Below are 14,811 nucleotides of genomic sequence, written 5' to 3'. Positions count from 1 at the left end.
AAACTTTTAAAGGAAAGGAAAGCAAATTAATCACATTGGTCACGAAAAGGTTCTCAAATGCAAAACTGAAGCGTTTGGAAAGGAGTGGCAGATTTTTCCTGGAAATCCATGAGGACGTTAGAGGGAAGTGGTATTGGCCACAATGGGATATAGATAGTGTGCTGGGCCTTTTCAGGGTGACAATAACACAGATGCAGGATTGTAACAAGGTTGCAGCTGTGCTGGGTTGGAATCTAGTCTTTTGAATCCAACAGTTCAGGAGGTTTTATGTGTCAGTGACAATAAATAATGTGAAATGAACAAAGACATCAACTTTTTTTTATACATGCACATGGGCGTGTGCTTATATGTGTGTATATGCATATATATAGTGTACAGAGAGAGAAGTGAACATTCTTAAAAGCTATATATGTATATGTGTAGCTTCTTATACATATAAATATATGGTCCATCATTCTAATTCCATGCACAACTGCACTATAACCATTGTGGTTTATAAGATCACACTTCATATATGCATGACTCACTGGCTTCATTCATGTTTCCATATGTATGTAGAAACATAGCAAAGCAGACATTCCTAGAGACATTGCAGGACAACCTCATTGAGATGGACATTCTCACCTCCTCCCGACATGACGGTGCTTACAATGATGGGTATGTGACACTTACATGGTCTTCCTGTTTACTGTACAGTCATTATGATCCTTGCATGAAAGCATTTGGTCATACCGGTGATGTTTAAGGACAACACCATTGCTGGCCTCTTCCAAGATGGCTTTAAAAAAATGAGGCTCTGGAGCTTGGAGCACTGTGTACTGTACATATTAATGTCAGACACATTAATATGCTAGTGACCCACAGCATGCTGTTTGCTTTTTTTCCCCCTTTTTGTTTTGAAAGAAATTTCATTAGTAAGAGGTACCTACAGCAATTTTGAGTCCCATATAAACTAAGATTCATTTAATCTTCATAAAAAAAATTAAACCATTCTTGTACTGGCAGTCTGATACTCCATTGTTAAACTTATTTCCCATATACCTTATCTTGCAAGTGTCTGCTAGAGATGTATGTAAGCTAAGGCTTTGATTTAACCACCCATGCTGGCATCTTTACTTAACTTTTGATCACTTAACTTTTAAGTCATGAGCAGCTTTAGCTTGGCAGTGCCAAAACTATTAACCTTGTGTTGGCAGTTTCTAATTTGGTAGCCATCATTAACTGAAGATCTAAGTGGTGTACTTGAACACTGCAGGTACCTCTTTGCTCGGAACACATGCAACTGTGTCTAAATAAATACTTCCCAAAGCACAGGATGGTATCTGACTCTTTGTAAAAGTGAATGTTTTGATGTAGGGCATTAGTAGAAATAATGAAACTTTCTCTAATGCTCAGCAGTCATGTTTAGAGTACCAATAAAACCATGGCTGTAATAGTACAAACACCTGTTTTGGATATTATGTGTTATTTTATACTGCACTTATCAGTGGCTTCTCTTCATGGTGGTGTTTCTGCATGTGACATTCCCCCATGTGACTGCACAAGTGATTTCAAGGGGGAAATAGAGTCATGTCATCATCTGGTATAATCCAGTGGCTTGTCTGACTCCCATGGATCCATGCTGATTGCATTTTTGCTGGCTGCAATTCTGGTCCCATAAACCACGGCAGAAAGTGCAAACTGCACAGGGGCTTTTTCTCAGTCCTCACAAGCTGCATTTTTGCTTTACATCAGCATGGTGATAGATGAGTCAAATCTGTTTCCCAACTTTCATTCCTGGAATCTGAATGCTTTGTACCTTGTGATGTCCCACCAAAATTGGGTTTTTCATTTAAGATTCCCAAGGAGAGAACTCCCATTGGGACATTTCATTTTGGGAACTCATGGACTGCAGCAGGTTCTTTTTCTGCTGGCTTTCATGATTCTCACAGAAGGTCCTCGTAGGCTGGCTCTCAGGCTGCGTTTGTAGTGATGGGCAAAAAGCAATGCCTCCCAATGTGTCACTGGACAGGAAACACTGTTACCTTTGACAGTAATTCACACTTTTTAAAGGTAAGCATCAAACCAAGGTGCACTGGACTGCTTTCTGGAAGCAGGTGCCTCTCCCCACTGGCAATACCCAGGACCTGAATTCTGGGCTTTAGTGCCCATGTCACCATCCGACGCTTTAACTTGCCAGGTGGGGGACAGTGTGAAATTCCCCTCTGTGACAATTTGGGTGCTGTGGAATGGCTTAAGCTCTCCTTCCCCATCTCCATTCACCAATGCCATACAAAAAAAAACGCTCTCATGCAGTGATCAATGAATTGGTAAACGCCCTCCTCTTTAACAATCTGACCTACGCTCCTCTTCAGTCTCTGTAGGGCATTTCTGTGGGAGCGTGAGCAGGGCCCTGGTGCTGCCCATGCCACCAGTCTGTCATAGCTGTGCTTGGGGTATTCATCTCACTCTAACGCCATCTCTTCCACAGAGGGGACTCCTGCCCTTGAAGAGTTCTCTGTGGCATTGTTGGCACTGTAATTTTTGTTCTGTTTTGTTTTCTTTTACTCTGTGTGACTTGCCTTTGATTTTTATTCTTCTCTTTCGTGCATGCCATCCGTGTCCGTAGCCAGCATTGTGTGGAGCTGCTTTCCTCGTCGCAGCAGCAGTCGCCATCCTTCTGCTCCACGTCTCCCTCGGCTTCAATTTATGTGAGGAGTCACTTGCTGTTGATCTTTCTTCCCTCAGGCACTTCCTGTTCAAACCTGGAGGCACTTCTCCCCTTTTTTGTACAACGTCGCCGGGATATCCCTTGACGTCCAGCACTGTGTACTCACCTCCCCCTAGGCCCCTTCCCAGAAGTACCTTCTCTAGGCCTGCCTTTAACCTGAAGAAACCCTATAAGTACTGTAACTGGAAATGTGCAGCTCTGAGTGCCATTGTCATCTCAGTCACGCTGGTGATCCTGCTGGCGTATTTTATAGGTAAGCTTATTTTTGGGACATTTTTTTTCTGCTTTTCTTTAATTTCTCTACAAACCCACCTGGAATGCTAACATTTGGAAAGCAGAGGGCCAAGATCATGGAACAAAGTGAGTGGGAAATAAAGTGTCTGTTGACTTATTTGTGGTTGCAGTGCTACAACAGGAAGCCTAATACATGTCACAGAGCCAGGAGAGCTTAGTAAAACATGATACATACATTGGGCTTCCTTCATGGTCTGTTTATGTTCTGCAGGGGAAAAAGTACCTGAAGCTAGACAAATCCACCAGGTTTTCTCAAAGCAACCCATTGAAACAAGCAGTGAGGTTCATGTCCCAGTCTCAGTCACATCTATGTAAGAGTTCTCTACCATTGACTGTGATAGGACAGGGTCAGAGTCAAGATCCTTATACACAAACACGTGGTTTCATTCTGTCTTTTGGTGGCATATCCTAGCCATTTGACCCACTGTATGAAAGTCCACAGGGTGACTGGGAGGGTGGTGAAGGGCTGAGTTTAGATTGTGGTCCAACAGAGCCCTTTTTGAGCAGGGAGAGTTGGGAAAATTTGCTTCTCAGGTGAAGAAGCAGTGGATTTTTCTCGAGCTGTGAATAGTCTGAATTTCTTTGGCTTCTGAGGGTTTCCAGTGTTCATTGCAAAAAAAAAAAAGCCTTCTCAGAGTTTGTTGCAAAAGTAATTGAACCGTTAGAAGTGAAAATTGTATTTTTCAGCCTGTAAAGTTGGGGTGTTACCATTACTTTTTCTTCAGTTAGATTTGATATTTGTGTTATAAATGTCTATAAAGGTCCATTCTTAGACTTCTATTTTAAACTGATAGTGGTGCAAACTCCACTTGTCAGACACTTACAGGCAGGATCATGGGTAAAAAAGCCCATTTCTCATGGCACAAATGAGTCTTTTTGATTTTGCTGTGACTTTCTGTACACTAATGATCTATAAAAGGTTGTGGTTAGAATTACAAATCTTAGCCTGGATCGAAAGATTTTTGCTTTCATTTCACATGAGTATAATTAGCACTGCCACAAAGGATTGCTTTTACTCTGTTCCTTTTATGTACACTTCTCTAATGATTGATACTTTTCCACTTCTGCCTTGCATCATACTCTGGTCACTTTTATGTCTCCTGTAAGAAGAGCAGGAATGATTAATTAACCAAACTGAAATCAGCAGCAGTTTGATGGAATATGCAGTCAATTTTCATCATTTCCTATGTACATTTGGACTCACCTTTCTCATTTGTCTGATATTCTCCTTATGTCCTGAACATGGTTCCTTTGGACATTATCTCAGTGTGTCAGAGGAGTATTGTTATAAGTCAGAACAGTGGTGCCTGTTAATTGCAACAGAAGAAGAGTGTGACGTGATAGATTGAGAAGAGTTTGATTTGCCACTCGGTATTCTCCAACTCAGAAAACCTTCTTCAGAGTTTTAAAAAGATCAGGCTCCTGTTTAAGAATCACAGCTAATGTGGTTAAAAGGTAGGTCCATTGAGTGCTCTCCCATCTTCTCCATTCAGTTGAATGCTGTGGCATTTGCTAGGCTCCACAGAGGACTGGCAAGGTGCCAGAAATGCTGATCAGGTTGAACTGCTGTAATTATGGGTCATAATTACTAATTTCTAAAGGAACTATCAATTATTAAAAATCAAACTCGATGGTTCAGTTCAGCATAAACATATTTAGCAAAGATTGTCTCTACCAGACCCAGTGTTCTAATCAGCAAGCAAAAAGGCAGATATTTAATTAGATTTTGATGAAAAATTGTGTTTAATTTCAAGTATAATCAATTATTAATTACTGTAATGAGTGACTCTGGCGGGGTTTACTAATTAACTCATTTAAAAATTATGAATAACCTTTTCATTTGTAATTATTTTCCACATCCTGTCAAGTTGCAGATGAGAATTGTATCACCTAACCCAAAAGAAAAAAAAATGAATCGAGGAGTCAAAATGTTTGTCCTCTCACTAAGTTAAGCTGAGATATTTTGTATTCTGAGAAAAACTATGCAGTTCCTAACAGGAACTTGTTCATTCTTTAAAATAACCAGGTCTGTTTGCAAAACAAATTACTGTTTTTCCCTCACTTTTTTTTTTGTCATTTCCCCCTGTATTCGCAAGGTTGCATTTTCTTACAGATACTTTTCCTCATTTAAGCAGTATCTCGCTCTTTCTGATGCCATGGGGACTATTTGAGTGCTAGGGTATAGCTTAATCACAAGAAAGTCTAATCTATATAACAGCTCATGAGCATTGGGAACTTGGCTACTTTCCATCTGCTCTTGTTAGTTAAAACAACCATAGGAATTATCTTTTTAATGACCATTTTCATCCTCCAAAGCAAACTGAGGTCATTGGAAAGACTCCTGTTTAAGTGAATGGACTTTGGATCGGGTCCCATGGCAGTGGCTTGGCATTTGCTGCATGTATTTTGCCGACTGATCTGTTAATTGAGATACTTCAGACTAATGTCTAGGGCTTCAGGATGCTCTTCACAATATCAAGCATGTCACAGGCCTCTGTTTAAACATCAAAAGCTACCCATTGCAGGCCTTACCTGCCTGTACAAATGTGTGGAGCTAGAGGAATCAGGTATTCTCTGTTATTGGCAATACTTTTTGTGTGACAGATGCTCAGACACAACCGTGATGGGCGTCCATCTGAAGCAGGCAGAGCTGCAAGGAAACAACGAGGCATTGCGTCGTGTCTAAACTTCTTTGCTGAAGTCAGTTCATTTTTGAAAATCATCTGAAGCACTTGCTAAATCATTTGTTTAAGGCTAAAAAAGCAGAGTTTCCATTTATTTTATGAAAGTCTTTATGGTATTTAATAGTCTGAGGTTCATTTATCTTGCTGGGCTTTTTCAAAGAAGAGGAGCGGAGGCATAAATAGAAGTCCATAGAAGCTGAACGGCTGGTATCATGTGTCAACACTCTGATCGAGCTGAAGGTTTTACAGTGCTGAGTCACTGGTCTGGAGAGATAATGACAAACAAAATATAACAGGGTATATTAAACACCAGAAGCTGGTTTTCATTTGAATTAACCAGCTTTTGATTGACTTGTTGACACCTTTTCAAATATTCAGAGACACACACTAAGGCAGTGGCGACAATGCACATCAAAGTTTTGCGCACACACAGCTTATGCAAATCTCATGAGCTTTGCAAGAAGCTTGTCTCGTGGGGTGAGAACACCAAAGAGAAAAGCAGTGGCAGATCAGGGCTGTAACATTAAAATGGCAGGAACGGTACCACTGGAACCACTGAAATGAAAGGCCTCTTTAAGCAGCTTGTAACTAACCTACAGATTTGGTTTTCCAGGAGGTTGTGAGGAGACATCACTTTCAAATTAAATTTACCATTTTAGGACTATCCATTCATTTGACAGCTAAAGGAGGAAAGTTTTTGTGGCTTTTGCTGGGATATGGTGGGATCTGTGTACCATAGGGCTGTGCCTTGGACAGCTGATTTTTAGTGAGATTCTTATGGCTGAGATAATACCACAAGGTATGTTGCTATCCAGATACTTTGCCAGCAGTTTCTGTATCTGTTAGCATAGCACTGTAAAGAATCTCTGACATTCCTGTACTGCTTGAAAAGAGAATTTCTGAGTTTAAAAACAGAAAAGACCTGTTTGATTGTCCAGATCTCCCCACCCAGCAGCTGTTTGGCTAGATCTGCAGAACGGTTTCTAGATAAATTAGCAATGAAGAATAGTTTCTTTTTTCTGAAGCAGAAGGTATTATCCTCTGCCTGATGTAGATTCCAGACTAGATGGAAGTACAATTTGATGTAGTTAGGCACTTGCAATTTTCCTATTACTTAAGCATGTGCTGTGGTTGTATTGCATGAGCAGCAAGAAAGATGGGCATTTGGTTTAGATTAAAGCTAGGGCTCAAAAACATATTTTGAAGCCAAAACAGTCGTTCATTTGATTGAAGTCAGAGCTCTCTACTTTTCAGCTCTGTGTTCATTTGAACTCTGTACAGATGCAGCTTCGCTTAAAGAACAGTGTTGCTTGCTACAGGCAAACTGCCTTGACAGTAAAACTGTGCTAAGACTGTGATGTGTTTATAAAGTGTCGTTCTTTTTCTTGTCTAAAATTCACCCTAAAAGCTGTCTTTAGCTCAATTTGTCCATAATTTTTTGATGCTAGGTAATAAACCAAATTGAAAGCAACTCTCCAAAGCTCTTGATTATCTAACTAGTTAGCTATGGATATATAATATACCTGTTACCAAGCTGTTTACGTGCCATTTGAGATCAGTAGGAAAAGTTGCTAAGGCTTAATTATTAAACTTGAGCTGTATGTATTGACCCTACCTCTTTCTTTCATACCCAGTGACATTGGGGAAATACAGACCTAATTCTTCTCGTGCACATGCTCCTCTTAAACTGCAGCAACTCCATTTGCTTAGCACTGGTTCAAATTCAGCCAGAGTCAATGGCATTGGTCCCAGTGTCTGCAGCAGGAACTGGACCAACCCTGAAAAAGCCTGCATATATTTTTGTATACTCCTGATTCTGGAGATTGACATGACTAAAGACAGAATATACATCAAGACAGATGTTGACCTTCAGTCCAGTTTTGAATGATCTTCTTGTCTTTTTTTGTTGTTGAACTCTAAATTTTGCCCCTGTAAATTATCTGGGGAAAGCTACGACATGTCTCAGCCCCGTGGAGAGACACCATCAACGTCAGCTTCCAGCTGATCCTTCAAAAGTGCATGGAGTTGCAGGAATCTTTTTGCATCGTTTGTTCCATAGCAGAGAGAGGGGAAGATCACAGGGCTTTCTGTTAGCCTTAATCCCACTTCATTCTTGTTAAGGAACAAGTGAGAGCAGCTGCTGTGTGTAAATTTTACAAGAAGCTGATTGAGTAGCACCGAGCTCAAGAAAACTGCCAACGGGGACAACCAGGCAAACGAAACTTTCCCTGGTCAGATCCACAATAAAATAGTGAATCACTCAAATTCTTAAGCCTCAGTTACTTTACTGACATTCCCCTGTCTTCCTCTCCATATGAACACACACACAAGGCTGTATAAAACACAGATAGATCCCCAAAGTACAACTCAGTATAGCTACATTAAGAAATGTTATGTATATTTTTTTTCCCAACTGAGACAGCCACAGAATTAAAACCAAGATGAGCTATTTCTCCCTGATCTTCTGCTTCCCCTGCTTTGTTGTCTTTTGTTGCCGCTTTAGGTGCATGGTGATATGAATTGTCAACTCAGATCTCTCTTTCCATCACCTGGAAATTCAGGAAGAGTTTGTGTTATTAAAGGATTGTGTGCATCGGTGGTTTTTTGTTTGTATTTTACATTGTATGTTTGGATAACAGGTACAGTTAGCTTTATAGTTCAAAGCAACTACAGGTAATTTAACCATAGCTTTAAAATAAAGGTGATAAAGGTACAAGATCATGCTTTAAAGCCATTCTCTTGAAAATCAATTCATTCAGATTGATGTTAAAAAACTCACTGTAGAAACTCCATTAAAGAACATTCACTGTTTTGACCTAAATAGGGTCTGTAACCTGCCAGTAGAAGTACAGGAGAAATACACAGTGATGTATACACTATTGAAAGAGAGACACAGACAGAAATATTGCTGGTAAAATATGGCAGAAGCTAATATAAACCTACTAATTTTGTTAAGAATTGCCCAGTGTGGGCAAACTGGGAAATATTAAAAGTTATGTATTTCCTTTAATGGCATCATGTTCTGAACTCAGCCTTTGCAAAGCTGTTCACACTTCAAAGTGTACACTGATAAAGAGCCTGGTCAAGTACTGCATCTTTTAGTTACTAATTTAGTGTTTATTGAAGCAGAAAAAAATAGCAAGGTTTCAATTCTTTTCATTTAATACAATATTCTTAACTTTCAATGTTAGAGCCTTAAACACTCTCATATCATGTAGGCTGACTTCTTAGGACGTTGAAGACTAGTAAATTCCACATGCCTTATCATTTTTACATAGATAAGTCACATACTTACTTCAGTTCACCTTTTCCCATTAAGGACACCATGTAAGGACACCATTAGCTCTTTTTGACTGTAAGAATTACATCAGGATATCGTTATACTGCAGCTCCTTGAGCTTAGTCCTTAAGTAATTTTCTCTCTGCTTTCCAGTTGCCAGTGTCCCATTATATGGACACAATTTGCCATCAATTATCCTAAGTGTATAGGCTGACCTTTGACACATTTTAGTCAAACCTTCAGCACATTTTGTTTGAATTATTCAAATTCAGTAGCTGTCCAGCTCTTCTATTTATCTGTTCAGTCCTCGTCATTGTATTTGTCACTTAAATAGTCTGAGTCATCTGCATGTTTAGTCATCCACGATCGTATCTTTACTTATGTAACATTGATGTAAATGTTGGATAGTTTCAGGCTGACTATCAAGTGATGAATTTCACAAGAAATTCTAACATTTGATGTTTATTCACCCACAATGATGATTTTAAGGTCACATGTATATGTTGTTTTTAAGCACATGTATATATTGCTTTTTAGCATTAGAAATAGCTTGGTTTTTAATCAAAAGTCATGCCAAATTAAGTCAAATGTCTTAATGAACTGTAATCATGTAAAAAACTGAGTAATTGTTTTTTTCTTCAGATCTGTTTTTCAGAAAAGCAATATGGTTGGCCAGAGTTGGACTGGATGATCTCTAAAGGTCCCTTCCAACCCTACCATTCTATGATTCTGTGATTCTGAGTTACCATACAGTCACTTTCTTTATCCTGCATCAGTTGGATTTTCTGTGATGTTTTGTGTTACTTTGTCTGTAATAGATGTCAGGCTACCCATTTAAGTGACTCGCATCCTCTTTTCTTCCCCTGTTTAAATATTTGTGCAGCATTAACTCTATTTTAATTTCTTGGTAGCTGGTTCAGTATTAATCAATGAGTCAGATTCGTCTTCTGCAATCTCATTTACTGGGTACAAGTTAAATGAGCCTGCAGATTTAAAAATGTTTGTCCTTGAATAGATAAAATTTAATATAATTCTTGGTTATTAATGGACTGGGAGAAAACTTATTTCCTGTGAAATAATTGCATTATCGTAGTTATTTTCAAAAACCAGAACAAAAATTCTTACTGAACACTTTAGCCTCGACTACAACATTATTAACAACTTCCCCATCTCCATCAAGTAAATAGCTATATTGTTGCTCAGTTTATTAGGTCTCAATACCCTTAAAAATATTCTATTTTCTTTGATTTTTTTTTTTCTAGCATTTTTTTTTTGCACATTCTCAGCTTCTTTTATCAACTCTCTGCATGGTCTTAGGTTTATATAGATTACAGTTTCCCTATTGTTCTCAGGTTCTATATATTATTCTTTTTTTTTATTTCTGCTTATTGTTTTCTTTTGACACTGAATGAAGAGGTGCTTTTGTCAAAGTCTGATCCTCCTTCATCATTGTGGGATCACCGGAAGAATGACTTCGATTTAGAAGCAGACCACCAATATGACTGATTCTTTAACTGGTCGAAAGCAGGCTGAAGCTGTATATCCAGAGGCCTCCATCTGATCTTGGAGTCTGCATCAGTGTGGCATGAAATCACACATCAGTCACATAGTATCACAGTTAGCCCTTTAGATTCCTGATCCTTTCTGAAATTTAAGAATCTTTAATATGAAGAGAAGTGAGTTTAATTCCATCTGTTTCTATTAATAGGGAAGATATGGGCTTTCAGCTTTTACAAGCTTTTATCAGTTGCTTTCAGTGAGTTTTTATAGTTGCCATAAGCTCCCAGAAAACAAAATAAAAGCAAGCTGACACTGAAAGTGCTGGCCTTGCCTTTATGACAGTGGCACAGATGTGCTGCTATAATCTTCATTTCATGGTTTAGATTGACCTTTGCACACAGACGCTGAAAAGGAATCAATTTTACAGATCTTGATATCCTCTGGAAGGAGTCCTCCTCGAGTCTGTGTTTTTATTTCATACTAATTAGTGTGAAATAACATAATACAATTGCAGTTAGGGGGAGACAAAAAGAGATGTTTCAGTATTTTTGAATAATATATATTTTTGTGGGTCAAAAGAGTAAGCTCAGTTAGGGATGTCACTGAGAGCAAAAAATATTCCTCAGTTATAGTTTCATGTTCCTATCACATCCTTTTCTAGTATAAATTAGAAGATGGCTTCAAAGCCTGATTTGCAGCCAGGTCATACATTTCTCTTGGATATGTGCAGCGATGTATTCTCTAAGGTTTTTTTACCTGTAGTTGAAGTTGAGCTATGTGGTAGATACACATCTTTATAGCGTTAAGTGAAGTGTTACTGTTAACTATACTACCCAGGTAACATACCAGATGACCTGTAAAATAAAGAACACAAAGTCCAGTCTGCTGTTTCCCTCTGTGACAAGCTTTCAACACCACTGTTTATGCTGAAACTTAAAAGCTCCAAAAGGACCACTTACACAGTTTGTGTTGTGATATCAGAATCTAATGTTCAATAGATAGCTAGTTAGATGTTGTTGAATCTCTGTGTTTAAATGACAAAACAATAAACTCTCCCACCATCACCAGCTTTTCCTGTCGTCAGCTTTATTTGATTTTATTGTACCTTAACTTTCTTGCAGTCAGAAGCTTTTGCCTAGAAAGATCATGAGAACAGCATATGTTAGTTATTTTCAAATGTGGTAGCACATAACACAGCGGCAGCATCACATCTTTCTTGCCTACTACAACCATAGCATCACTTCATTATGAAAAGAGACTCTTTAAAAAGCAAAGCAGAACAAGGCAGTTAGCAGAGACAATGACTATGCTTACACTAAGTACTTCAAAAGAAACTCTAGTTGGACTACCAGTGGAGCAGAATCTTGTTTAATTATGGCAAAAATGAGAATGAAATCAAGCATCAAAAGGGTTTCCTGAGGCTTTTGGTGAAGAAAATCCCACAATCTAAGCATAATGATATTCCAAATGGTATTAATCCCAGTGGTCAGTAACAGTTTATATTAGTATAGCTTCTCCAGTCAAGCTTGATCATGGGCACTCCAGGCAGTGAGACGTGTATGTTGGCAGTATTCCAGGCATCTGACTGGTCCAAAACGGATGTATTTCTGTACTCTTAAACTCTTATGGATTGTCACATCCAAACTATTGATTTAGAATAATCTCTGGTCCTTGCTAGCTGAACTGTGCATAGACATTCAGAAAGTACTGTCTGACCAGAGTCAAAATTATGGTAGAGTCCATTCCAACAAGTAACCAAGTCACACTGCTTGTTACTGCTTAATTCACTACTATCAACGTAGTCAGTGATGAAGGGACAAGGCAGTGTACTATATTTCTGAGCAAACACTTTAATACATTCATAATTAATGATGAAACAAAATTATCCGAGCCTCAGTAATCACAAATTAAAGTACCCTAACTATACTTGTAAGAGAAGAGTGACTACTGCCAGTGTAGTCACTCACTTATGCAAAACTTTGCTACTGGATCTACTGTAATTTTATGTTCATATTGCAGAAGCATGGACATAATGGAGAACCATGACACCTCTTTTCTATCAGGAAGAACAAATAACAGCATGTGCTTTATCCTATCCCTGATCCACCTAGCCCTGATTGCCACAAAACCAGAAAATCTGAGTTCATACGTGCTCAGTAGGGATATAGTTTAAGTGCAGTAGCAAAATTGTCCGCACTGAGTCTATTCCTTCTCTTTCCAGCCCTCTCCTACTGCTACCAACCAGGCTGCACATATGGCATCCCTAGAAAGCAATTGAACGTGCTACAGTGCTGGAGTTGCCAGGGTTGAGAGGCAATTTCTGTGCAATTGTTCTGCTCAGCACTGGGCCAGTGGAAAAAAAAAATAGCCTGTGATGAGGGAATTAAATGCTATTACAGAGTAAATATGCATACAGGGGCAGATCTAAAACCACACAAGCAATCTTAATTCTGTTCTTTGCTCACTTTTGAGTGCTTGACTCGGTGAACATTGAGTTTCTTTAACAAACGCCTTTTTTTTTTTAGGTGTAATTAAATATAAAGATGGCTGTGGGTCTTTTATGAGAGCACTGTGGGTTGCACTTGCCAGCACTTGCTTTAATCTATGTGCTGAATTTAGGTCTAAGTCCAAGGGAACAAATCATCAGGTTGTGTTAAGTTTCGTTATGGAGAGAGCTTTTCCCACTGATCTGAGCCATTCTCTTAGATTTATAGCACCTGAAAGTACATGTGATTTTGCCCATGGTCTCTGGACAGAAAAAAATTTTCTAGTGTCATTAATTGTGCTGTGTCACCCAGTTTATCAGTTTTCCCAGACCATACATTTGTATCCATTTGCTGAGCTTTTTTACAGGAAAAAAGAAAAAGGCAAATTTTTCCCTCTCTCAATGGGCTGTTGGAACAATCTGCTTGGTTTTCCAAGTTTATGTTCAAAAAAAAATGTAGAAAAAAGAATGGAAACATTCTTAGCCTGGTTGAAACACACCTTTGCATTTGTCATCCAAAGCAGTTAAAACAGTGACATGCTCCTGAATGCATTTGTGAACTAAATTTTTTCACATCTCTTCAAAAAGACACCAAGCCCACAGGATTCTGCTTTAGATCTCAGTTTAGATGGTGCTGAAAACTCTGTCCCTGGTCTACAATAATGGGTAAATTCATACTGAATTTGAAGCATGTCTATCATGCACTTGAAGATCACTATAGAATCATAGGATAGAATCATATAATCATTTTGTCTGAAGAGACCTTTAAGCTCATCGAGTCCAGCCTTTGTCCCAGCCCTATCAACCATGAGCCCATTTCCCTCAGTGCAACATCCAACCATAGATCTAGATCTACTCAGAATAAGTATAACTCAAGTTAAACCTGTGCTTTGGACATCAAGGGGTTCTGAGTTTGTCAATTTGTTAATTTTCCTTACATCAAGTACTAAAGCCCAACTGGGTCTCTGATGCAATTAGAACGTGCACAGTGACTAATAACACTAACACAGTTTTTGACTGGTTTTGGGATCAAACCCCAAGCAGCACTCTCAGATCCTGTACTTATCTTTATAAGAAAACCATGTTGAAGCTCAGAGGGACAGCTGAGCAAACAGCCATCTGAGACATCAGCTCACACAGCAAATTCTCCAACAATGTTTAGATCTTAACCTTAAACTGAGATCCTAGATTTAAACTGTGATCCCACCTCTGTTGTGCTGAGGTGATAGAAGATGATTGATAGATATTGCTGGTGATTTTTACAGAACCAACTATATTTTTTATACTTTAAGCATCCTATTATATTCATTTGGGAAAGCAGATTTTCTGACATTAGCTGGTAGAGATAATAAGGAAGGAAGCATGTGAGAGGTTGTTAAGTTACCTATGTAAATTGCACTCTTTTTAATTAGGGTCTCACAGTTTATATGTGCCTAATGAAATGGCATTTGTAAAATTATACTATCCACAACAGGCTAGCCCAGAATTTTAGTAATTGCAAAGCAAGGTAGGAACCCCTCTGGTAGCGCTGCCTGTACTCATTTCTCTAATTGAAGTGAATGCCCCAATGGGAAAACCATTATTTCTAATATTATGTACACAAATTAAAACTCCATTTAGAGGTACAGTGGGACCATCTTATAATTGACTTTGATCTTCAAGAAATATCTCAGTAATATTTATAATAATATGGTTTCTGCCAGGAAGGGTGTCTAGAAGGGGAAATATTATTTTACTGAGAAAGGCCTGAGCATGTGGAACACCAGCTTTACTAGAACTGTGGGGGCTGGAATAAGTTTCTTCAGTGCAGTAAGCTGCCTAATAACAGCAAAGTGTTACTGAGATCTGTCTCTCAGCC

General features: G+C 38.7%; 1 protein-coding gene across 6 annotated transcripts in view; it reads left to right on the top strand.

Moving 5' to 3' along the window:
- The window catches only part of TENM4 (teneurin transmembrane protein 4), a 611,632-nt gene that overhangs the window by 395,528 nt on the left and 201,293 nt on the right, over window positions 1-14,811 (top strand). For 4 of the 6 annotated variants that reach the window (XM_061990604.1, XM_061990629.1, XM_061990596.1 and 1 more), the window contains 2 exons: window positions 559-657; window positions 2,728-2,963. In XM_061990604.1, coding sequence (XP_061846588.1) covers window positions 559-657; window positions 2,728-2,963 — 335 coding nt within the window. The remainder of the gene's footprint in view (window positions 1-558; window positions 658-2,727; window positions 2,964-14,811) is intronic. The other 2 variants (XM_061990638.1, XM_061990621.1) reach the window with 1 other exon arrangement.

The sequence above is a fragment of the Colius striatus genome, chromosome 1 (genome assembly GCF_028858725.1).
Source record: "Colius striatus isolate bColStr4 chromosome 1, bColStr4.1.hap1, whole genome shotgun sequence".
Classification (NCBI taxonomy): Eukaryota; Metazoa; Chordata; class Aves; order Coliiformes; family Coliidae; genus Colius; species Colius striatus.
The sequence above is the reverse complement of the archived record's forward strand: the minus strand, read 5'-3'. Positions and strand labels throughout refer to the sequence as shown.